The 24,202-nt window shown below is 48.6% G+C and overlaps 3 protein-coding genes across 5 annotated transcripts; 2 read left to right on the top strand and 1 right to left on the bottom strand.

Moving 5' to 3' along the window:
• Positions 1–12,659: 12,659 nt before the first annotated feature.
• Ino80b (INO80 complex subunit B) lies at positions 12,660–16,615 on the top strand. Its single transcript, XM_069989044.1, has 5 exons — positions 12,660–12,787; positions 12,984–13,176; positions 13,385–13,503; positions 13,666–13,835; positions 16,004–16,615. The coding sequence occupies exons 1-5, from the start codon at positions 12,730–12,732 to the stop codon at positions 16,532–16,534; spliced, it is 1,071 nt and encodes a 356-aa protein (XP_069845145.1). The 5' UTR covers positions 12,660–12,729; the 3' UTR covers positions 16,535–16,615.
• A 432-nt stretch (positions 16,616–17,047) lies between these two features.
• On the top strand, positions 17,048–19,653 carry Wbp1 (WW domain binding protein 1). 2 transcript variants are annotated; one of them, XM_069989047.1, is made up of 4 exons: positions 17,048–17,170; positions 18,218–18,320; positions 18,447–18,623; positions 18,994–19,653. In XM_069989047.1, exons 1-4 carry the CDS (start codon positions 17,117–17,119, stop codon positions 19,449–19,451), a joined length of 792 nt encoding a protein of 263 aa, XP_069845148.1. In that variant the 5' UTR covers positions 17,048–17,116; the 3' UTR covers positions 19,452–19,653. The 2 variants fall into 2 exon arrangements, with proteins under 2 accessions (XP_069845148.1, XP_069845149.1); XM_069989048.1 differs by having other exon boundaries at positions 17,070–17,304.
• Positions 19,654–19,832: 179 nt separating this feature from the next.
• Positions 19,833–23,571, bottom strand: Mogs (mannosyl-oligosaccharide glucosidase). Of its 2 annotated transcripts, XM_069989045.1 has the most exons (4): positions 23,070–23,571; positions 22,690–22,916; positions 22,019–22,215; positions 19,833–21,791 (listed from the first exon to the last, which is right to left on the bottom strand). In XM_069989045.1, exons 1-4 carry the CDS (start codon positions 23,428–23,430, stop codon positions 20,048–20,050), a joined length of 2,529 nt encoding a protein of 842 aa, XP_069845146.1. In that variant the 5' UTR covers positions 23,431–23,571; the 3' UTR covers positions 19,833–20,047. The 2 variants fall into 2 exon arrangements, with proteins under 2 accessions (XP_069845146.1, XP_069845147.1); XM_069989046.1 differs by lacking the exon at positions 22,690–22,916 and having other exon boundaries at positions 22,019–22,160.
• Positions 23,572–24,202: the final 631 nt, after the last annotated feature.

Consider the following 24,202-nt stretch of genomic DNA (forward strand, 5'->3'; position numbering starts at 1 on the left):
CCCTCCTCTTCCACCCCCGCCGAAGGCCCTGCCCGCCGAACCAGTATGCCGGCGCCCGGCAACTCGGGCTCCACAGTCCCAGAGCCAAAGGCACCCAACGCTCCGCCAGCACTGCGTGGGCGCATCCTGGCTTCCGGCCGGAGTCAGAAGCCTTACCTGGGCATGGGGAGGGGTCAAGAACGCCCCGCCCCCGCCAGCCGCCCCCACCTGTCAAGTCCGAGGCCCTGGGCGCGCGGAAAATCCCCGCCGTCACATGGATGGCGCGTTGCCCACCTCCGGTTGTAGCCCAGCGCAGGCCTGCCAAGCCTCGTCCCTAGGCGGCTTCAGTAGCGATCATTTCAACTTTAATCCCACAGGTCTCTCTCCTCCATGGGACTCCCCTCCACCGCAACCTGACCTTGTGGAAGGGCCACAAGACTTACTCCAGTTCCTTCATTGACTGAGTCTGGAGTCGGGCCTCAACCATTAGGCTTTTTTGTTCTATGGTGATACTGTTATTCTCCCTATTCCTGAAGATGCTTCAAGGATTGTATATGAGAATGCGAAGAAAATACCCAGTTCAGCACCTAGCACAAACCAAGCGGCTCTTAATTGGAGTTGTGGAAGAGAGAGCCCGTGTAACACCTTTGTTCCTCTAAATGAAACCAGTAGCTTCAACTCCCAGACCTTAAGTTCCTTAGGAGAGAGAGGGCTTTCATGACTTCAGTTTTGGCTACCTCTCTCTCAGTCGCTCTGCTGATTAGATGAAACAGGATTGGTGAGCACTCCCTGCTTCTGCAAAAACAGAGTTCCCTCCTCTTCCCCAAAAGCTCGATGAGACTGAAAAATGGCAGACTCTCTTGGAGGCTTCAGAACTTACTGGGCCGAACTTGAAAGAGGGCCAGGCTCCTGTATAAAAGCTGAGCTGGAGCCAGGTACATTTTAGCTGGGAGGGAGTCCAAGTTAGAACTTCTCAGTCACCCAGCAGAGCAGCTGAGACACGTTTAATATTGAGATGGTGAAAGCCTTCGCCCTTTTAAGGTCTGGGCTCAGGTAGCTGAGGCTGCTAGTGTCCCACCCAGGGAAAGCTAAATTAAAATTACTTCAGAGAAAGAGAAAATGTACCAATGTATTGAACTGAAATGTGCAGAGGACAAGCTTTAAGTATGGCTTCCCAGAGGCATTGAGCGCCTGGAGGATCGATTCATTTCTTTACATCCCCTGAGTGTGCTTTCCTCCATATTGCCTGTACCTCCCGCAACATAACAAAATTCCTAGGTCTACATCTTCTCCAGCTTAAATTTAAAAAGAAAACGTCTGCTGCCCAAGGCTCCTACACATGTCTGTGATTCACTGTGAGCGATTTGGAATTGTTCATCCATCCCAAACCAATCATTGTAGCCAGAGGGTTGGCTAGACCTGAACCAGTCACTGTGGATAAGGGAGTTCTGTGCACCAGCTGGCCAGACCTGAGTCAATTTGTGCACTCCTGGAGATGAATTAGAACTCAATAACGTGGGGAAGAGAGAGAGGCAAACAGAAACAGAGAGACAGAGACAGAGATGAAGAGAGAAAGAGGAGTAGGTATATCAAAAATGATGGACAGGAAAAACAACAAATATCCTCTAACATGCAGAAAGGAGCTGTAGTCACAGGAAAGGCAGACCAAAGGTTTTACAGGGCTAGAGGCATGCTCCAAGTAATAGAGCACCTGCGGAACAAGCGTAGCAAGCATGAATCTCTGAATACCACCAGAGGTAGCAGAGGTAGCTATGAAGTCCATGGTATCTGAGATGAACCTCAAAAGGAAACAAGGAAAAGCATCATTTCTTAACAATTACCAGGTCAAGTGCCAATGGTCCCCACCTGAAATCCTTGCTTCTCTGGAGGCTGAGGTCTGAGAACAGTGGTTCAAAGCCAGCCCAGGCAGGAAAGTCTATGAGACTCATATTCCAATCAACTACCAAAAAGCTGAAAGTGGAGCTGTGGGCTCAAATGGCAGATCACCAGCCCTAAGTGAAAAGGCTAAGGGAGAGCACCCAGGCTGAGTTCAAGCCCTAGGATCCACTGTCATTCCTTTAAACTGTAAGCTCTTCAGGGAAGGACAATCTGTCTTCTCCACTATTTTGTCTCAGAATCTGGCTCAACAAATGCTTAATAAACTTTAGTTGAAGTAAATAAAGAAACAAGCAAATTTGAGAATGACATTAAGATAAGCCAACTTGTTAAACTAAAATAATTTACTTCTAATGTTTATTTTTAAACTCAGAATGCAGTTTTTCCAATAAAATCTTACCCAGAATATGTGAAATTAATTTGAGTCAGAATACTGTTCTGGAAGCAGGTACCAGAGCTTCATACGTGTCCTTCCCTCTAGCTCTTAACCCTCTGCCCCACAGTAAGAATGGGCTTTGTGGAAGGGTTTGAAAACACTGATTTATTTTTTTACCCTGGAAAGAGGTAAAAGAACCTGTTTTTTTTTTTTTTTTCTTTTGTCAGCTGCAGGGCTTGAATTCAGGGCTTAGGCGCTGTTCCTGAGCCTCCTTGTGCTCAAAGCTAGCACTCTACCACATGAGCCACAGCACCACGTCTGGTTTTTTGTTTTGGCTCTTTTTTTCTGTGGTTTTTTTTTTTTTTTTTGTCAGCTGTGGGGTTTGAACTCTGGGCCTGGGTCCTCAGCTCTTCAGCTCAAAGCTAGCACTCCACCACTTGAGCCACACTGCCACTTCCCATTTTTTGGTGGTTACTTGGAGATAAAAGTCTCAGGGACTTTCCTACCGGGGCTGGCTTTGAACTGTGATCTCAGATATCAGACTTCTTAGTAGCTAGGATTATATACGTGAGCCACTGGAGCCTGGCTACTTCCAGTTTTTGAGTGGTTAATTGAAGATAAGAGTCTCACAGGGACTTTTCTTCCTAGGCTGGCTTTGAACCATGATCCTCAGATCTCAGCCTCCTGAGTAGCTAGGGTTACAGGTGTGAGCCACTGGCGCAAGGCCAATCTTTTTTTTTTTTTTCCGGGGGGCAGATGTTAGGGTTTAAACTGGGGGTCTTATGCTTGCAAGTCAGGAATCCTACCACTTGAGTCCCACCATCATCGTGTGTGTGTGTGTGTGTGTGTGTGTGTGTGTGTGTGTGTGTGTGTGTGTGTGTGTGTGCATGCATGTGTGCATGCACTAGTCCTGGTACTTGAATTCAATCTGGACACTGAGCTTTTTTTGGTCAGTCGTGGGGCTTGAACTCTGGGCCTGGACACTGCCCCTAAGCTCTTCAGCTCAAAGCTAGTGCTCTACCACTCGAGCCACAGTGCCACTTCTGGCCTTTTCTATTTATGTGGTGCTGAGGAATCAAACCCAGGGCCTCATGCATGCGAAGCAAGCACTCAACCACTGAGCCACCTACCCAGCCCCGACGCTGAGCTTTTTTGCTCAAGATTTGTGCTCTACCATTTGAAAGTCATTGCTCCATTTCTGGCTTTTTTGGTGGTTAATTGGAGATACGAGTCCTACCCTGCCTGGTTTGGAATTGTGATCCTCAGATTTCAGCCTACTGAATAGCTAGAATTACAGGCATAAGCCACCAATGCCTGACATATCAGACCTTTTTTGCTCTTTCTTTGTTTCTTTCCTTTTTTCCTTTCTTTCTTTCTTTCCTTTTTTCCTTCCTTCCTTCCTTCCTTCCTTCCTTCCTTCCTTCCTTCCTTCCTTTCTTCCTCCCTCCCTTCCTTTTTCTTTCTTTCTTTCGTTCGTTCATTCGTTCGTTCTTTCTTTCTTTCTTTCATCTTTTGGGCCAGCATGAACCATAATCCTCCTATTTACTCTTCCCTGCTGGGATGACAGACTCCTGATGTCATGTCCAGCTTTTTATTGCTTTCAATAGAGTCTTTTGAATTTTAGTACAGATTGGCCTTGAACTGGCCTTGAGTCCTCATGATGTAACTAGGATGACAGGCACGAGCTACCAGTGCTAGCTAAAATAGATGTTTTGTCTTTTCTTTTCTTTTGGTATGGGGATCCAACCCAGGATGTTGCACTTGCTAGGCAAGGCCAGAGCAGATTTTTTTTTTTTTTTTGTCAGTCATGGGGCCTGAACTCTGGGCCTGGGCGCTGTCCCTCAGCTCTTGAGCCACAGCACCATTTCCAGATTTTTCTGCTTATGTGGTGCTGAGGAATTGAATCCAGGGCCTCATGCATGCAAGGCAAGCACTCTACCACTGAGCCACCTTCCCAGCCCCCACATCAGATGCTTTGAAAGGAAGATGAGCTTAAATTCTTTCTTAAATTGTGTGCACATTATGGTTAAGAATTTTGGAAAACATAATTTGACAGTTTCTTGTGCAAAGTAGTTAGAGGGACTGTGTCTAAGGTCAATGAAGCCAGTCAACAGTGCTCCCAACCTAGGAAGGAGAAATAAAAGCCAAAATTTCTGTGGATTTATTTGTTTACTGCTACTACTAGGACTTGAACTCAGGGCTTGGGCCCTGTCTCTTAGCTGTTTTGTTCAAGGTTTTACTATTTGAACTACAGCTTTACTTTGACTTTGGGTGGTTAATTGGAGATGAGTCTCATGGACTTTTCCTTCTTTTTGGGGGGGGAGGGTCCGGTCGTGGGGCCTAAACTCTGGGCCTGGGCTCTGTCCCTCAGCTCTTCAGCTCAAGGCTAGCGCTCTACCACTTGAGCCACAGCACCACTTCTGGGTTTTTCTTTTTGCTTATATGGTGCTGAGGATTCGAACCCAGGGACTCAGGCATGCAAGGCAAGCACTCTACCACGGAGCCACCTTCCCAGCCCGTACTTTTCCTTCTTGAGCTGGCTTCAAACCATGATCCTCAAGATCTCAGCCTCCTGAGTAGCTAGAATTATAGATATAACCCACTAGTGCCTGGCTTGTGGATCTTTTTTAGTTTGTTTTTTGTTGGTTGTGGGGCTTGAACTCTGGGCTGAGGCACTGTCCCTCAGCTCCTCAGCTCAAGGCTAGCACTTGGCCATTTGAGCCATAGCACCAATTCCTGTTTTCTATAATTTATTGGAGATAAGAGTCCAAGCTGACTTTGAACCTCGATCCTCAGATCTCAGCCTCCCAGGTAGCTAGGATTACAGGCATGAGCCACTGGCACCTGGCTCTGTGGATTTATTAAATTAAGCACTGTGGCTCAAAGTGAGCACAAAGAGGCCCGGGAAAGCACCCAGGTCCTGAGTCAAGCCCCACGACCGACTGAAAAAAAAAAAGGTAGAAATTTACAACAAAATAAATTAAAGCATATATTAAGCTTGGTATGTAGAATCACACCTATAATCCTAGCCTGTTCAGGAGGCTTAGATCTGAGGACTGAGGTTCAAAGCCAGCGTGGGCAAACAAATTTGTGTGAAAATCTTATTTCCAATTAACCATCAAAAAGATGGAAGTGGGGCTGGGAATGTGGCTTAGTGGTAGAGTGCTAGGATTACAGGTGTGAGCCACCGGCACCTGGCTTTCTTACATCTTACTAGTATCACTTGGAGTTATTTATATCATGTGTGGTAGGAATGGTATGTACTTCCCACCTCTTCACAGCTCTGTCTTGAACTAGCGGTAGTTAGAGTGTTTACACAACAGAAATGAGTGGACATTACAAATTGCTGCTGTTTTTTTTCAACCCTAGGGATCTTTTGTTAAATATTTACCAGCAGGCCAGTGGTTTAGTGTACAAGTCTTACCAACTTTCCCCTTTTGATTATGTCAGTATATGTATATTCTTGATTATAATGTATGTATTTGGGGAAGGTGTTATGGATCTTGCAGGATTCAAATTATCTTCCTCTTTCTGCACAGTCTTCCACAGAATATTGGTTGATAGCAGCTAGAGAGCCTTTATCTTCTCTCTCACTCCTTTATAGACCAGGGTCTAAGGTCAACAAATGAAAGTTCTCAATTGAACTTTGTATCTTGGAGTGTTAATAAGACTCAAAGAGAGTTCATGCTACACTCACATCAAGATGTGGGTGGTGATGGCAGCAGGGAATGGTTACTAGCAAATCTGACATGACTTTAGTGTGGCCTGGCTACAACCATAGGCTTATGTTCCTACTGCCTGGCCTGACTTGATTCTCATTCCTTATCTGCATGGAGTACAAGATGAGAACAGTACAAGATGTAGTGTTATAAAGTTGTTTACTTGGCTGGGAATGTGGCTTAGTGGTAGAGTACTTGCCCAGCATCCATGAAGCCCTGGGTTTGATTCCTCAGTACCACATAAATAGAAAAATCTGTAAGTGGTGCTGTCGCTCAACTGGTAAAGTGCTAGCCTTCAGCACAGAGAGGCTCAAGCACAGAGCCCAGGCCCCAAGTTCAAGTCTCAGGACTGGCAAAATAAATAAATAAATAATAAAGTTGTTTACTTGATTATTTATTTATTTTGTCAGTTGTGGGACTTGAACTCAGAGCCTGGGTGCTGTCCCAGATAAATTTTATTTTGCTGAAGGCTAGTGCTCCACAACTTTGAGCCACAGTGTCACTTCCAGTTTTTTGTTTTTGTTTTTTGGTCCTGGGGCTTGAACTCTGGGCTTGGGCGCTGTCCTTGTGCTCTTCAGCTCAAGGTGAGCACTCTACTGCTTGACGCTTGAGTCACAGCACCACTTCCAGTTTTCTAGGTGTTTATTGGAGATAAGAGTCTCACAAACTTTCCTGCCCGGGCTGGCTTTGAACCTGGTTCCTCAGATCTCAGCCTCCTGAGTAGCTAGGATTACAGGCGTGAGCCACCAGAGCCCGGCTTCACTTCCAGTTTTTCAGTGGTTAATTGGAGATAAGAGTCTCATGGACTTCTTGCCCTAGCTGGCTTTGAACTGCAATCCTCAGATCTCAGCGCCTGAGTAGCTAGGATTACAGGCATGAGCCACTAGCACCCAGCTTAAAGAGCTTTTTTTTTAAAGTACTAAAAAAAAATAGAGACATCATAGAGACACAGAAGTCAGCCAGGGATGACCACTTGCCAAACCTAGCACAAATTTTGACATTGAAATAAAATCATAATAGCAATGAATTACAACCCATTGACTGTACTGGGCACCCAATGGTACCCACCTACAATTCTACCTACTCAGGAGGCTGAAATCTGAGAATCACAATTCAAAGCCAGTCCAGGCAAACAAATCCTCAACATTCTTTTTTTTTTTTTTTGGGGGGGGGGGGGTCCGGTCGTGGAGCATGAACTCTGGGCCTGGGCGCTGTCCCTCAGCTCTTCAGCTCAAGGCTAGAACTCTACCACTTGAACCACAGCATCACTTCCGGCTTTTTTTTCTGCTTATGTGGTGCTGAGGAATCAAACCCAGGGCCTCATGCATGCAAGGCAAGCGCTCTACCACTGAGCCACCTTCCCAGCCCTGAACCACCAGTTTTAATGTGTTTATTTAGATTAGTACAGCTTCCCATTGTAGTCAGTGGGTTTGTGGGGGGTGTTGTTTTGTGCTGGTGCAGAGCCTGCTGGTAAAAAGCCTGCCTTGAGTGAAAAACCCAAGAGTGTCAGACCCAGAGCTCAAGCCCCAGAAATAGAACAAAAACAAAGAAATCGAGGAAATTTCCTAGACTATGGGTATAGCTCAAGTGGTATAATACATAATCAGCAATTACAAAGTCCTGAATTCAAACCCCAGTACCACCACCAAATAAATACATAAACCAGGTAACCAGAGGGGATAGATGAGATTAGGAGAGATGGAGGAGAAATATGGAAGGGTAACATTGATCAAGGTGCATTATACTCTGGGCTGGGAAGGTGGCTCAGTGGTAGAGCGCTTGCCTTGCATGCCTGAGGCCCTGGGTTCCATTCCTCAGCACCACATAAGTAAAAAGAAAAAAGCCGGAAGTGGCACTGTGTCTCAAGTGGTAGAACGCTAGCCTTGAGCTGAGAGCTGAGGGACAGCGCCCAGGCTCAGAGTTCAGGCCCCACGACCGGACCCCCCCCCCCAAAAAAAAAGATGCATTATACTCATCAATTAAAATGTTGCTGGGCATGGGTAGATCATGCCTATAATCCTAGCTGCACATCAAGCTGAGATCTGAGGATTGTGGTCCAAAGCCAGCCTGAGCTGTAATTAGGGGTGTGGCTCAAGTGGTAGAGCACTAGCCTTCAGCACACAAACAAACAAACAAAACCCAGGTACAATACCCAGGCCTTGAGTTCAAGCTCCAGGAACAGCACACACATACATACGTGCACAAAAATGGATATGTTGAATTGAAACTCCTATGTAAAGGTAATAAAAATGAATAAACATTATATGTAGATAATGCAAAAGAAGGCTCTTTTTTACTGTGCAATGTTAACTAATACATGTAAATGCAAAAATAAATGTTGATCACCACTTGGCAATATTTATGGTACAGTTCATTCATATAGTATTCATCAGTGGATACTAACCCTGATGAGTGGAGGTTCAATGAAGAACACAATATTAGGATTGTTTAGAATCTTTTTCTCCCAAAATACTTATGTATCAAGGCAAATATGGTGATATACAATAAAAGGAGCCACTTTGACCAAGTAATCAAGGTTAACATAATCACTAATGAGATGGGCAGACATCCACAAGGTTTTTTATGGTTTTGGTTTTGTGGTATGTGTGTGTGTGTGTGTGTGTGTGGAGTGTGTTTGTGTGTGTATGTGCATGTGTGTGCTACTACCAGGACTTGAAATCAAGGCCTGGGTGTTATCCTTTTTTTTTTACTTTTTTACTCAAAGCTAACACTCTACTACTTCCGTTATAGCTTCACTTCTAGCTTTTTTATGGTAATTGGAGATAAGAGTCTCATAGGGCTGGGAAGGTGGCTCAGTGGTAGAGTGCTTGCTTTGCAGGCCTGAGGCCCTGGGTTCGATTCCTCAGCACCACATAAGCAAAAAGAAAAAAGCTGGAAGTGGCGCTGTGGCTCAAGTGGTAGAGCGCTAGCCTTGAGCTGAAGAGCTGAGGGACAGCGCCCAGGCCCAGCATTCAGGCCCCACGACCGGACCCCCCCCAAAAAAAAGAGTCTCATAGACTTTCCCGCCTAGGTTGGCTTCAAACTGCGATCCTCAGATTATAACATCCTTAGTGTCTAGTATCTGATTTTTGTGCATATGGTAGTTCTGCAAGTAATTTATAAGTTTAGGAAAGCACGCTATCACTTCATATCCTGAATACCTAGAATTTGTAAATATAAATACAAGTTAACACCAGAGATACCATATTCTAAAGTCAAAAATCATCCTCTAAAATAGTTAAATTAAGTTTCGCACAGTGACAGTATCAAAACCAAGAAGATTTGAGGTGCAATTAATTGCTAATTATATGAAATAATCAAGATCATAAAAGACAAGAATAAAATAATGTTCCATATTGAAACAGATTAGAGACACTTGATAAATAAATGTGACACACGATATTTGGGTGTTGGACTAGAAAAGAAAATGTAGCATATTGCCAGGCCAGTGGCTCACGCCTGTAATCTGAGCTACTCAGGAGGCTGAGATCTGAGGATTGTGGTTCAAAGCCAGCCCAGGCAGGAAAGTTCATGAGATTCTTATCTCTAATTAACCACCAGAAAACTGGAAGTGGTGCTGTGGCTCAAGTGGAAGAGCGCTCGCCTTGAGCTGAAGTGCTCATAGACAGCGCCCAGGCCTAGAGTTAAAGCCCCAAGACCACCACCACCAACAACAACAAAAAAAGTAAAGAAAATGTAGTGTATTGATGAAATTTAAATAGGGTCTACAGATTGAATAGTTTTGTTTCAATGTCAATTTCCTAACAGCGAGGGTTATATGAAGTTAACACAACATTGTACTTGTTTGGAGGAAAACATATATTGAAATATTTAGGGGTAGATAAGCCGGGCGCTGGTGGCTCACGCCTGTAATCCTAGCTACTCAGGAGGCTGAGATCTGAGGATCGCAGTTCAAAGCCAGCCAGGGCAGGAAAGACCGTGAGACTCCTATCTCCAATAAACCACCAGAAAACCGGAAGTGGCGCTGTAGCTCAAGTGGTAGAGCGCTCGCCTTGAGCTGAAGAGCTAAGGGACAGTGCCCAGGCCCAGAGTTCAAGCCCCACGACCGACAAAAAAAAAAAAAAAAAGAAAAGAAATATTTAGGGGTAGAATAGAATTATTTTGCAATTTGTACTCAAAAGAAAAAGAGTAATGCTAATGGTTATGAATACAAGTAAATTTGTTTAAAAATCTATAAAATCTGGTTTAGAGAGATAGGAGACTTCTTAATTTTTTTTTGTAAATTTGAAAACATTTCAAAATGTTAAGTTAAAAAGGCTAAGAACTCTCTCAGAAGGAAGAGTTCCTGTCAGCCTATAAACAAGTTCAAATGTTCCCACACTAAACAAAGCAAAGTAAAAACATACTAATGGGGCCAGTTGCAGCTTCCTCCCTGCTGGGCACCAGGATGTAGAGGAAACACCACAAGAGGGATGTCAGGACACCTCTGTCTGAGACTAGCTCTGACACTCCCCAGTTGTATGGCTTTGACCAAAGCATTTCATCTCGCTGAGCCTCAGTTTCCTTATTGATAAAATGCAAACAATAGTACCTCCCTTATGGAGTTATGAGAGTCAGAAAGGAAAAAAAAAGGATATGAAAGAATGTTACAAACTTCACTATGTTCTCACTATACTAACTGCATGCAGTCCTTCACTTTAACTCCCATTATTTGCTATTTCAGTACTAGGTTTGAAACTCAAGGCTTCATGTCGGGTGCTCTACCACTTGAGCCATATCCACAGTCTCTAGAAACATTTTATGTGGGCTGGGAAGGTGGCTCAGCTGTAGAGTGCTTGCCTAGCATGCATGAAGCCCTGGGTTCAATTCCTCAGCACCACATACACAGAAAAAGCCAGAAGTAGTGCTGTGGCTCAAGTGGTAGAATGAGTTTCCTGAGCAAAAGCTCAGGAACAGCGCCCAGGCCCTGAGTTCAAGTCCCACGACCAAAAAAAAAAAAAGAAAGAAACATTTATGTGCCTGATACTACCTGAGTTTGCACTATTGAATTGTTTTATTCCTTGAAAGAGCCCTGTGAAACATATCTTACTTTATTTTATCTCACAGAGCTGGAATTTGAGGTTCAGAGTTTAAATAACTTTGATCCTAATGTTGCATAGCTAATAAATGTTGGAGCTGGGATTTGATAATAAGCTTGTCTCACTTCAAAGTCCATTCTTGTAATCTTGATCACTGTACAATAATAACTTTTTATGGAATTTCCAGACATAATTGCCCATTGATTCTGGGTAATTATTAGACTGAAATATCTTTAAATAAGTGCCTTTCTTCCCTTGTTTACTGATGCTACTATGTTCAGACATGCATGTACATAAGTAAGCACATGTAGATGTTATGTGACATACTCTGGCTATATAAAGCTTATTATAAGACCTAGATAATGAAAGTTCTCTAACCCCACCCTCTAAAGATAACCAACATTAACAGTACCATATTATGTTCATTTTTTCTGTGTATATACACTAGAATATATTATACTTTAAAAAATGAAACCACAGCACCGGGCACCGGTGGCTCATGCCTGTAATCCTAGCTACTCAGGAGGCTGAGATCTGAGGGTCATAGTTCAAAGCCAATCCAGCCAGGAAAGTCCGTGAGACTCTCATCTCCAATAAACCACTAGAGCGGCTGGGAAGGTGGCTCAGTGGTAGAGCGCTTGCCTTGCATGCCTGAGGCCCTGGGTTCGATTCCTCAACACCGCATAAGCAAAAAGAAAAAAGCCGGAAGTGGTGCTGTGGCTCAAATGGTAGAGTGCTAGCCTTGAGCTGAAGAGCTGAGGGACAGTGCTCAGGTCCAGAGTTCAAACCCCATGATCAACAACAACAAAAAAGAAAAGGAAAGAGAGAGAAAGAGGAAGAAAGAAGAGAGAGAGAGAGAATATGAAACTGCAGCCGGGTGCTGGTGGCTCACGCCTGTAATCCTAGCTACTCAGGAGGCTGAGATCTGAAGATCGCTGGTCAAAGCCTGGCAGGAAAAGTCCATGAGAGTCTTCTCTCCAATTAACCAACAGAAAAGCCTTCAGTGAAAAAGCTCAATAACAGAGCACTGTGGCCTGAATTCAATCCCACAACCGACATAAGCAAAAATGAATAAAAGTATAAACGTCTGAGAATATGGCTTAGTGGTCGAGTGCTTGCCTAGTATCCATAAAGCTCTGGGTTCGATTCCTCAGTACCACATAAACAGAAAAAGCCAGAAGTGGTGCTGTGGTAGAGGGCCAGCCTTGAGCAAAAGCAGCTCAGGGCCAGTGCCCAAGCCCAGAGTTTCAGCCCCAGGACTGGCACCCGTGGCTCCCGCCTGTAGTCCTAGCTACACAGGCCGGGGAGGAAAGGAAAGTCCATGAGACTTTTACCTCCAATTAATCACCCAGAAGGAAGCAATGGCTCAAGCAGTAGAGCACTAGCCTTGAGGCACAAAGCTAACAGAAAGCACCCAGATCCAGGGCACACGCCTCAGCATTGCATAAAACGCAGAACAGCAAAAACATCATCTGGAAAGCCTCGTTTCTTCCTGTTTGGGGCACGGGGGGAGCGACGTGCTCCATTGGGGGGAACCTTCGTCGGCGGGATGGTAGTTTCCCGGGGAAGGCTTTGGCTGTGAAGCCTGCCCCGCACAAGCATGGTGGCGGCGCACCGGAAGTAGCCGATTATTTTTGCTGGAGTCAGTCCTTCCGCGGGGCGGAAAAGGCATGCGGCAGGTGTCCGGACGATTTCCAGTCCCCTTTCCTTACAAGACCCCATGAGTAAGCTGTGGAGGCGCGGGAGCACCCCTGGGGCAATGGAGGCCCCAGAGCCGGGTAAGTGCGGGTCAATCACCTTGAGGTCTTCTTGGAAAAGTAACCTCTTTCATTCCTCCGGGTTTCCTAGGCCCCTAATCACTGGCAGTGCTGTTGTTATGGTAACAGGTAGTAATGCGGGAAGAGCGGGACCCTTCTGGGGTGTATTTAATTCCGGGGTTCGGTCGAACACATTTGACAAGCTCTTCTCTCACAGGGGAAGCATTAGAGTTGAGCCTGGCTGCTGCCCACGGCCACGGAATGCACAAGAAAAAACACAAAAAGCACAAGAAGAAACATAAGAAGAAACATCATCAAGAAGAGGACGCTGGGTTGACACAGCCCTCTTCTGTCAAGCCCCAGCTTAAACTCAAAATCAAGCTTGGTGGCCAGGTCCTGGGCACCAAGAGGTGAGACCGATTGGGAAAAGGTTTTACTTGGGAAACTTCTAGGAGCAGATAAAGAGAGACGGGGGAAGGTGGATGGGCTTTCTAGAAGACAAGAGTGTAGGTACTGATAATCAGGGCCCAGATCAAGACAGCAAGGATTGGAAAGCCTGTCTGCAGCTACTGAGCAGGGGGACACATTTGCTCACTTTACAGAGTTGCTTTTCTGCAGTGTTCCTACCTTCACTGTGATCCCTGAGGGTCCTCGATCACCCTCTCCTTTGATGGTGGTGGATAATGAAGAAGAACCTATGGAAGGAGTCCCCCTAGAGCAATACCGAGCCTGGCTGGGTGAGAAGGATCTGGAGGTGGGAAACTTGGGTTAATCTTGTATCTGGCTAAAAGAAGGGAGGATGGTTTGAAGTGGGTAATACTGAATGTTCCAATATTAACCTGGCTACTTGAGGATTCTTTGAACAATTCAACTTTTAACTCTTCTATTTTCCTTCCCAGATGAAGACAGTAATCTGTCCCCCTCCCCGCTTCCGGAGTTGTCAGGAAGTTTAGGGGGCCAAGAGGAAGAGGAGGAACAAAGGTGGCTGGATGCCCTGGAGAAAGGGGAGCTGGATGACAATGGAGACCTCAAGAAGGAGATTAATGAGCGGCTGCTCACTGCTCGACAGGTAAGTTGGTTTGTTCTTTATTCACTTAGCATTTGTGTGTGTGTGTTTGTGTGTATAGATGAGAGAGAGAACTTGCCATGTCCCAAGTACTTTGTTAGGCAGTGAGGGTATCAGTGGGAAAGCAGAAAGACCTCAACAGTTTCAGTTCTCTTGGATCTGTTATTTTGTCTAGTGTGTGCTTGAGGGAGGGATGGTGGCACATAAGTTAATAAACAATTTCAAAAAGGTGGCGTTTATGACAAAGATGGGAATGTGGCTTAGTGGTAGAATGCTTGCCTGTCATGCGTGAAGTCCTGGGTTCAATTCCTCAGTACCACATAAACAGGAAAATGCCAGAGGTGGTGCTGTGGCTCACATGGTAGAGTGCTAGCCTTGAGCAAAAGAAGCTGGTGCCCTGAGTTCAAGCTCCAGACTGGCAAAAAAAAAAAAAAAAAGTAAGGTAATAAAGACAAGAAAAAAATTTAGAGTAGTTAAGGGAAATTTCTTTTTGAAAACATAAACATTTTCAGTACTATAGCTTTTCAGGCAAAGAGGCCAACAGGCATAAAAACCCTGAAACTACAACATGCAAAGCAGGGTAAAAGAAGGAAAAAAAAAAAGTGACTAAGACAATGATGGGTTTTATGCAGAGAAATAACATATTTGATTATAATATATAGATAATGGCTTCTATATAGAAAATGAGATAGAAACTGGAGGGTGGGAGAGAAGCTCAGAGACTGGCCATTAGATATGATTGTAGACAGGATTATAGGTGTCCCACACCTATAATCCTATCTGCTCAAGAGGCTGTGATCCAAAGATTGAGGTTTGAAGCAGCCTGGACAGAAAAGTCCAGAGACTTCAATTAACTGGCAGAAACCAATTGAAGGTATAGCTCAAAAGAGCACTTAAGCAGGTTCAAGGCCCTGAAATTCAAATCTTGTTGCAGACGCGCGCAAGCGTGCGTGCGTGCGTGCGTGCGTTTGTGTGTGTGTGTGTGTGTTGTGTCCCCGTCTGTCTGTGGGTGAACACACGTGTGCACACACACACACACACACACACACACACACACACACACACACAAGCTGTTAGTGGTTATGTTGTGAGGGGTGGGGTTGGATTAAAGAAAAAGTAATCAAGAATAATTCTGAAACTGGGCACTGGTAGCTATTACCTGTAATCCTAGGTACTCAGAGGATCATGGTTCAAAGCCAGCCTGGGCAAGAAAGTTCCATGAGACTCTTATCTCCAATAAGCCACTCAAAAAAACAGAGGTGGTGCTGTGGCTCAAGTGGTAGAGCACTAGCCTTGAGCTGAAGAGCTGAGGGACAGCGCCCAGGCCCAGAGTTCAAGCCCAACAACTGACAATAATAATAATAATAATAATTCTGAGAGTCTGGTGTTAGTGGCTCACATCTGTAATCCTAGCTACTCAGGAGACAGATCTGAGGATTGTGGTTTGAAGCCAGGCCAAACAGTAAAAGTCTCTCAGATTCTTTTTTTTTTTTTTTTTTTTGGGGGGGGGGTCCAGTTGTGGGGCCTGAACTCTGGGCCTGGGCGCTGTCCCTCAGCTCTTTAGCTCAAAGCTAGCGCTCTACCACTATGAGCCACAGCGCCACTTCCGGCTTTTTTCTTATGTGGTACTGAGGAATGGAACCCAGGGCCTCATGCATGCAAGGCAAGTGCTCTACCACTGAGCCACCTTCCCAGCCCCAGTCTGTGAGATTCTTATTTCCAGCTAACCACCAAAAAGTTAGAAGTGGAACTGTGACTGGAGTGGTAAAGCACTAGCCTTGAGCAAAAAATACCAGCATCCAGGTCCTGAGTTCAAGCCCCAGCCCCAGTGCTGGCTGGGAAAAAAAGTATCTTTTTTTGTTTGGTGTGCAGTTACTCAATTGATGCTATCAAGACTTCTCTTTAATTAAAAACAAAAACTTGAGAAAAGGTGATACAGAGTTTTGGAACTCGTCTCCTTTAGAATCAAGGAGATACCGTTGGAACGTGAGACCTGGGAGGAAACTATATAGGAAGAGCCCCCAAAGTGGGTGTTTATTAATTCTCGCCTACCAGTGCTCATGCTGCAAGACCCTACTCTCCATGTGCCCTCTTTCCCCCTCCCGAGACCCTGGTGGACCGCACCACTCTCATCTCCTATTTTCAAACACCCTCCTTCACTTTCCCTGCAGCGAGCACTGCTCCAGAAGGCGCAGAGTCAGCCTTCCCCCATGCTGCCGCTGCCCGTGGCTGCGGGCTGCCCGGCCCCTGCCCTCACCGAGGAGATGTTGCTGAAGAGGGAAGAGCGGGCCCGGAAGCGGCGGCTGCAGGCCGCGCGGCGAGCCGAGGAACACAAGAACCAGACGATCGAGCGCCTCACCAAGACTGCGGCGCCCAGCGGCCGCGGAGGCCGGGGGACGGCGCGGGGCGAACGGAGGGGCGGGCGCGCTGCAGCCCTGGCTCCCATGGTTCGCTACTGCAGCGGGGCACAGGGTTCCACCCTTTCCTTCCCACCTGGCGTCCCTGCCCCCGCCGCTGTGTCTCAGCGGCCACCCCCTCCGGGCCCTCCTCCACGCTGCTCCGTCCCCGGCTGCCCCCACCCGCGCCGCTACGCCTGCTCCCGAACCGGCCAGGCACTATGTAGTCTTCAGTGCTACCGCATCAACCTGCAGATGCGGCTGGGGGGACCTGAAGGCCCTGCATCCCCGCTGTTGGCTACTTAAGTAGTCAAACTTGGACTTTACACCCTCGTCTATGTCTGGTTTTCATTGTCTTCTCCCACTTATTAAATTATATCCGGCGCTCCTGTTTGTACACAATTGGGGGAAGAGGGGATAAGGGAAGACGAATCTTGGGAACACACAACTTGCCCTCCCAGGGGCTTAGGAACGACGGCAAGAAGCACAACAGATCTGCCACCGACCGACCGAACTCGGGTAGACTTTTTTCCGAACCTCTCCTGTTCCATCCGGATGGGAAATATGGTTCGAGCCAATCAGCGAGAACTTTGCTCTTCTGGACGGTCTCCCATTGGCTGACAAGTCAAGGCCCGTTCTGTTGTCTGTATTGGCTGTTGTTGCTGTCAGTCAGGGCCCTCGGTTGAGCCGTCCCCCACTCTTTGTCTGTGCAAGCTCTTGTTGTCTGGGAGAGCGGAGGAGGCGCTGCGGTGGATTGGTCATAGGGAGAGCTCTCTTTTCTGCTCCTATTGGCCGGTCCGTTCATGAGCGGTAGTCATTGGTTGGACTAGGCAACCAAGGTTTTAGTTGGCCGATCTCTCCCCGGATGGAAGCTCGGGCCGCTGAGCGATGGTGGCGGCACTGAAGATGGGCCGGGCAGGGACCATGGCGGTGGCCGTAGAGGTGGCAGGGGCGGGGCAGCTGGCGGTAGAGGAGGCTGTGGTCTTCAGGGGGCTGTAGGTGGAGGCATGGCTCGGGCCAGCAGCGGGAACGGCAGCGAGGAGGCCTGGGGGGCACTTCGGGCGCCGCAACAGCAGGTATCCCAACAGCTCCAAAAGCCTATCACGACAGCCATTTATCTCGCTTTCCCCTTTCCTGTCCCTTCCTGTTGCAGGTTAGGGGAGGAACTTACGGAGCCAAAGGTACTGTGAAGTTCCTAAGCATATCCCTTTCACTCTTTGTCTAAACTTTGAAATGTAGACGCAGTTGACTTTACCTGCAGCCTCATAGACACCATCCCATGGCTGCAGTGGAAGCTTGCAGTGACTCCCCAGTGACCAGAAACATAGTGAGGCTCCCTCCCTCGGTCTTGCAACAGTTATTTCTGGTGTTTTTCTATATGCCTATTGTCACAACAGAGTCCAGCAGTATTTTCTCCTAAGGGAGCAATTTGGAGAAGAGATGGCACCCAGACCTGTGCCTTTGGTGCCATCCTTTATCACCCACAGTAATCCCAGCTGGTTGGGAGCCCTGCTCTGCGTCTCACACTGCCTCTCCACCCTAGAGAACCTGAGAGCCACGGGTGGAAAGATCTAAGGGAGGGTGGGGGTGTCAGTCTGTGGGGGATGATGGAAGCATTTTAGCTTTGGAAGTGACCTTAAATCCCTCCCTGTTGTCTGAGGCTTTAAAATATCTCACACTGTCTTAACAGAAAGCACCCTAGGGTGACAGGCTTGACTGAGACAGGTCTTGAATGTACACAACTGAAATCTTTTTCTTTGCATGTCCATATTTTTGTTTTCTAGATTGATTTTTTTTTCCTAGTCCAAATCCTCTTCCACATGGACAACCCTGAAGATATTTGACTGCCCCCTTATTAATCCTCTATTGGCATCTTTCCAAGCTGACCTTGGCTCACAGGGTGGGATTTGTATGTGCATGCAGGAGTTGGGATGAATGGTGTCTTGAGCTAGAATCTCCCTTAGTTCTAAGTGCCTCCTTGCCCCCCAGCTTCGAGAGCTGTGCCCAGGCGTGAACAACCAGCCCTACCTCTGTGAGAGTGGTCACTGCTGCGGGGAGACTGGCTGCTGCACTTACTACTATGAGCTCTGGTGTGAGTCTCCAAGAGATAATTCTCAAGTTCCTCTGCCCACCCTCCCTTCTGCCTCATAATTCCAGCCTTCAAGGATCCCTTTCTGCTTAGGAGGTATCTGAGATATATTATCCTTGCCTTCTTCAGGGTTCTGGCTACTCTGGACTGTCCTCATCCTCTTTAGCTGCTGTTGCGCCTTCCGCCACCGACGAGCTAAACTCCGGCTGCAACAACAGCAGCGGCAACGTGAGATCAACTTGTTGGCCTACCATGGGGCATGCCATGGGGCTGGCCCTGTTCCCACCAGTTCACTGCTTGACCTTCGTGAGTGACTTGAGGCTCTGGGTCCACTCCTAGTATCCCTTCTCAAATCAGGATCCTGAATCACCCCATCTTCCCTTTTGCAGACATTTCAAGGAACACTTTTTTTTTTTTTTTTTTTGTCAGTCCTTGTGCTTGAACTCAGGGCCTGGGCACTGTCCCTGAGCTTCTTTTTGCACTCTACCACTTGTCACAGCCCCACTTCAGGCTGTTTATGTGGTACTGAGGAATCAAACCCAGGACTTCATGCATGCTAGGCAAGCACTCTACTGCGAAGCCACATTCCCAGCCCTCAAGGAACCTTTTTTCCCCTAATATGACACTCTCCCATCCTGGTTGCCTTCCACTGCCTATACTGTTCTCTTCTCTACAGGCCTTCTCAGCGCCTTCAAACCCCCAGCCTATGAGGATGTGGTTCATCGCCCAGGCACACCGCCACCTCCTTACACTATGGCCCCCGGCCACCCCTTGACCGCTTCCAGTGAATGCACCTGCTGTTCCTCTGCATCCAGCTGCCCTGCCCACTGCGAGGGGACAAATGTGGAAGGTGTTTCCTCCCACCAGAGTGCTCCCCCTCATCAGGAGAGTGAGCCTGGGGCAGGAGTGAGCCCTGCCCACACCCCCCCCTCTTGCCGCTACCGTCGCCTAACTGGTGACTCAGGTATTGAGCTGTGCCCTTGTCCTGACTCCAGTGAAGGTGAGCCAGTCAAAGAGATGAGGGTTAGTGCCACCCCACCAGGTCTGGAGGGCCAATCTCCTTGTGCACTGCCCCCAGAACCCATGCTACAGGTCTCTCCTGTGGGGCTGGCTTCAAATGGAGACATACCATAAGTAGTCTTGGATGGATAGGTTTCTTAGCCACCAGAGACAGCCCTGTTTTCAAGTCCTTCTTGGCCCCTCCTGTCCTTCCTACAATCTACCTGAAAGGGCGGGAGCCCTGGGGATGGGGGCAGTACTGGGAGACTGCTAGCTTTACCCACCCCCCAACACATACACAGGAGCCTTTAATCTCATTAAAGAGATGTGAACCAGCCGTTTGTGGATTTGAGTGAACTAGAACTCAACATATTACAATTGTATTTGACCTGACTAGTTGTTTGAAGGGACAGATAATGGCCCATTTATCTTATCTTCCCTTATGACAGTAGGGAGCCCCAATGCCTGAACTGAGCTAATGCCTTTTGACAGGCCATAACTGGTAAAAACAAGAGTTTGGTTATGCTTTTTTTTTTTTCCACTTTATTTAGAAAAATAGACTCTTGATTCACATTCACCCCAGGGCTATGTGGGATGATAGTAGAAGACACCTGAGATGAGCTAAGGAAGGTTTGAATTACTGGCATCTGAGGGACTAGGGTCAGAAGCCACAGATCTTGTCTCCAAATTCAAAATGCCATGAGTGGCCAGGCTCTCCTCCCATCTCTGCTTCAGTACTCTTCAGCCATGATCAATAAGACCAGGCTGGTCCAGCCATGGAAAGGGCGGCAGCCCATGCCCCGTCCATCCCGGTCACTGTACTGTTCCCACAGGAACCCTGTGGCCTGGTACTGCCGCCGCACATTGCCCACCACATTGGCACGGAGCTCGCTATATAGCTTGGCAGCCTGGGTCTGGAAGGGACCAGCCAGATGCCCATAGTGGTGGAGTGCTCCCAAGGCCAAGTAGTTGACATTGAGCCACACAGCACCTCGCCAATAAGGAGGGTCATGCTCAGAATTGCGCTGACCATAAAAGGAACTAGAGGCTGCAAGGGAGCGCAGTCCAAAGGGGCTCCAGAGATGGCGGCTGTCACCTAGAACATCAAGTAGGGGCCCAAGACGGGGTGAGTTGGGGTCTAGAAGCCGCAACAGAAAGGGAAAAAGAGTTACATAGCCCAGGACATCCACATATTGCAAGCGAGGTGGGGGCCGGCCCACCACCCGAACCAGCCCATGAGGAGGCCTAGGTTTCAGCTGTACTGCTTTTGTGTGGTTTCCAAAGTCTGCAAAGACTCCTAGCTCTGGAGCCCAGTGCAGTTCATCCAGTGTATCCTGTGCCTCCAGTGAGGCCGCCAGGGGACTCAGCTCAGCAGCGGCCTCAGCCTCCCCCAGCCTTTCTGCAAGCTGTGACAGTACACGGGCACCCAGTGCTATCCAGCATCTTAGGTCCAGGTGGCGCTCTGTGGTGGAAGGATGTGAAGCCCGGGGGTAGTCATCCAACCCAGAGGGCAGTGTCTTGGGGTTTAGTAAGGTAGGCAAGGCTGGGTCCCGGCCCCGCCAGCGGTAAGATAGTGGTACTGGCCCTGCCTGGCTCTGATGGAGCCAGGAGAACCAGGCATGTAGGCGAGGGAAAGCCCTGCGGAGGAAGGCCAAGTCAGCAGGGTCACCACCTTCTAGCATGTGTTCTACCGGCAAGAGCAGGGTTGGAGGGTTGGCATGGGCTGCCCGCTGCACTAGGAACTCTGGGGGCACCCGGGCTCGGGCCTCATCGCCCAGTATCTGCTCTCGCCCAATCCAGCCATCAGCATTGAGCAGTCCCAGCCAGTGGCCTAGGGCCTCCCGAGTGAGGCGTGGATCCCACCGCTGGACCACTAGCTGGTGAAAGCCCTCATCCCAAAGGAAGCCTCGTGGGAAGAATGACCTGGACGGTACCCCTGAGAAAAGAGGGACAGGTGGAAAAAGGGCTGGGTCCACCTTCTGCTCTGATCCTTCCACCCCCAGGTCTGGCAATACCAGACTCTGTCCATAGAAGTAACCAATCCCGCCTAGGAGGCCACTGAGGGCAACCTGACCCAAGGTCAGCTCCTCAGGGGTCAGGCCTTTCTCTTTTAGCTGGAAGATCTTCTCAAAGTGCTCTTGGAAGGCTTTAGCATGATTCTCTAGGGCCTGGGTCAGTAGGCTGCCTGCCAGCTGCCCCAGGGCTTGGTTTCTCCCTGCCCGGGCACTGCCCGATTCAAACACAAATTCCACGGAAAATGGGACTTTCAGTGTAACCTGCTGTATCAAGAATTGCCCTTGTCCCTGCCCTTGTCCGCTTGGGCCTCTCTCCTCCCACTTCAGAGATCCAGGCAAGCCGAGGTAACGTTCAGGAGAAGCCCCTGGGGGCCGATGCTGAAACCAGCTATTTAGGCGACTCTTCACCATGTCTGTCAGAAGGGGCAGTCCTGGGTTGGAGGACCAGAAGACATTGTAGCTTGAAGGCAAGAAGACAAACAGGAAATATTATTCAGGAAGAAGGGGTAGGTTTATAAAGGGAAATAGGCAATCAGGAGTCAGGATGGGCACCCTTGGCAGTATAGGAAACAAGGAGATGGATAAGACAAAACTGGTGAAAAGAAGGTAGGCTAGGGGAAATAGAATCAGGCCAAGTTGACATGCATACCACCCCTACTACTACCACCACATTCTTTCCCCATTTACCTGCCATACTTAGGTGCAGTATCCCCTGGACTGGTTGGTGGTAGAAGAGAAAATCGGAAGTCACCAAGGTCATTGGAATGCCCACTGATGAACTTCAATTGTCCCTTGGGTCCAGCCTCTGGTAGTAGGACTTCCTGGCCATCTGTCACCACATAGAAGAATAGGGAGACCAAGGGGAAGGCAGAGGTACCTGAAGTCTAGGGTACCAAAGAGAACAAAAAACAACAGAACTTGATTGGCATTATTTTGGGAATCAGGTTTAGTGAGGAAGAAGGATCCCAAGCAGGAATAACATGGACCAACAAATATCTGACAGTGTTGAGAATCACCACTCAACTCAGTAAGTGGGTACAAGTGGGTTTTAGGGCTCTCTGGGAATGGAGAGTACTGGAGTGCTATGCCCTGTACTAAGAACTTGACACAGGTGATTTCATTTAATTCTTACAATCTTGTGAGTTAGGTGGTGATGCTACTATCTCTGCTTTACAAACAAAGAAATTTAAGACTTAAAAGGTGGTAGACAGAGATGTGATACAAATAGTGTAGGACCAAATCCAGGCAGCCAGATTCGTTGCCCTCGCTGTCAATCTCCATTTCAGGCTGCATATTCTGGCAGTAAGGGAGGGATGGAGGGAGTCTGGGCTTAGGAAAGGGTAACCTGAGGCCCTGACCTGAGGCTCTATAGTCACTCTCCAGCTCCAGTCCCCTCCGTGCTGACCCCCAGGCCTCTTGACGAACTCAGTGGTGAGCCTTAAGGCCCCATCCTGGATGTGTTGTCGCCCGAAGGAGAGGCCGTCGTGGAACTCCCAGCCATAGGGACCCACGCCGTCCCCCTGCTCACACGTGTGCCTGAGCTTAGGGGTCCCTGAGGTTGCGCCCTGTTGCGCCCACATCAGTCCTGGGGGTAGAATGGCTGTGTAAGTCAAAGAGAACGCAGTCCCTCAGGGACTCCGAGAACTTTCGGGTCATCCCTCTTAATAACTCCTGATCCACGCCTCCCCACCCTGATTCTGGCGGGAAGGTTGGGATGCCCGCCCTTAGGCCCGGTTACCGGTGAGTAGAGGCTTCGGGCTGCGAGTCTTCATGCCGAAGTAGACGTGAGGGCGGTAGGTGCCCCAGAAGAGGTCCGGGGCCACGGCGGGGCTGGATGAGTCGGGGGACAGTGCTGGGGGTGCCGAGTGCAGAGTGACCGCCCGCTGCGCACGGTGCCACGCTACCATCCAACGTCCCGACAGAGCTAGAGCCACGGCCAGAACAAGGACCACGGCGGCCATCGTGGCACCCCGGACCGCGCCACGGGTCCCGCCACCCCGGCCGTCCCGACGCCCAGGACCGCCCCGAGCCGCCCTCTCAACTGTCCGAGCTCCTTCAGCCGACGGCGCAGCGCGGCGACGCCGCTCGCCCCGGGCCATCCCGGCACGGAGATCGGCGTCGCGGCGCTGCCGAAAGGAGGCAGTGGAGCACAGGTCCTGCCGTGCCTCTCCGGCTCGCGGCCCGCACCCCAGCGACCACCGTCCTGTCAACAGCACCTGCGCCCGCGCCTCCCGCTCCACTAGACTTCCTCCCGGAAGTCCCGCCCCTCCACGTCAGATCGAGTGCCGGAGCCCGGAACCGCCGTGACTGGCGGGAGGTGGCTGGGCGTCCCTACATTCATCAGTTCTCGGCTTCTTTTACTCGTTGACAGCCTAGCGGAAGGAAGCGTCGCCGCGCTTCGAGCGTTTTGTGTTTGTTCTAGAAGCTGGCTCCAGTCGCTCGTGGAAAACGGTGCCCTAACAAGCACAGCTAACTTGGACAGACCTCAGACTTGGGTAGTAGCTAACTTGGTACTTGCAGGCTGGCGTCCGGTCAAGTTGTGTCGTGGACATCCTACCTGGGCCTTGAGAGAAGTCACATCTCCACTCGGCCTACAATTTTCCCTTTTGTGCAGTAGTGGGGATCGAACCCAGACCCTTGCGCGTATATACTGCCCCAACCCAATGTTCAGCTGAATTTGTTAGCTTTTCTTTTCCTTTTCACAGTGCTGGGGACTGAACCTGTAACTTCATTCATTCTACACAAGTGCTCTACCTCAACTATATTCCCAGCCCTGGTCCACATCTCTATTATGGTATTTATTACACACATCAACTTTATTTTTTTAATTGGTCGTGGGCCTGAACTCTGGGCCTGGGCGTTGTCCCTCAG

The sequence above is a fragment of the Dipodomys merriami genome, unplaced genomic scaffold (genome assembly GCF_024711535.1).
Source record: "Dipodomys merriami isolate MVZ:Mamm:240054 unplaced genomic scaffold, mDipMer1.0.p SCAF_37, whole genome shotgun sequence".
Lineage (NCBI taxonomy): Eukaryota > Metazoa > Chordata > Mammalia > Rodentia > Heteromyidae > Dipodomys > Dipodomys merriami.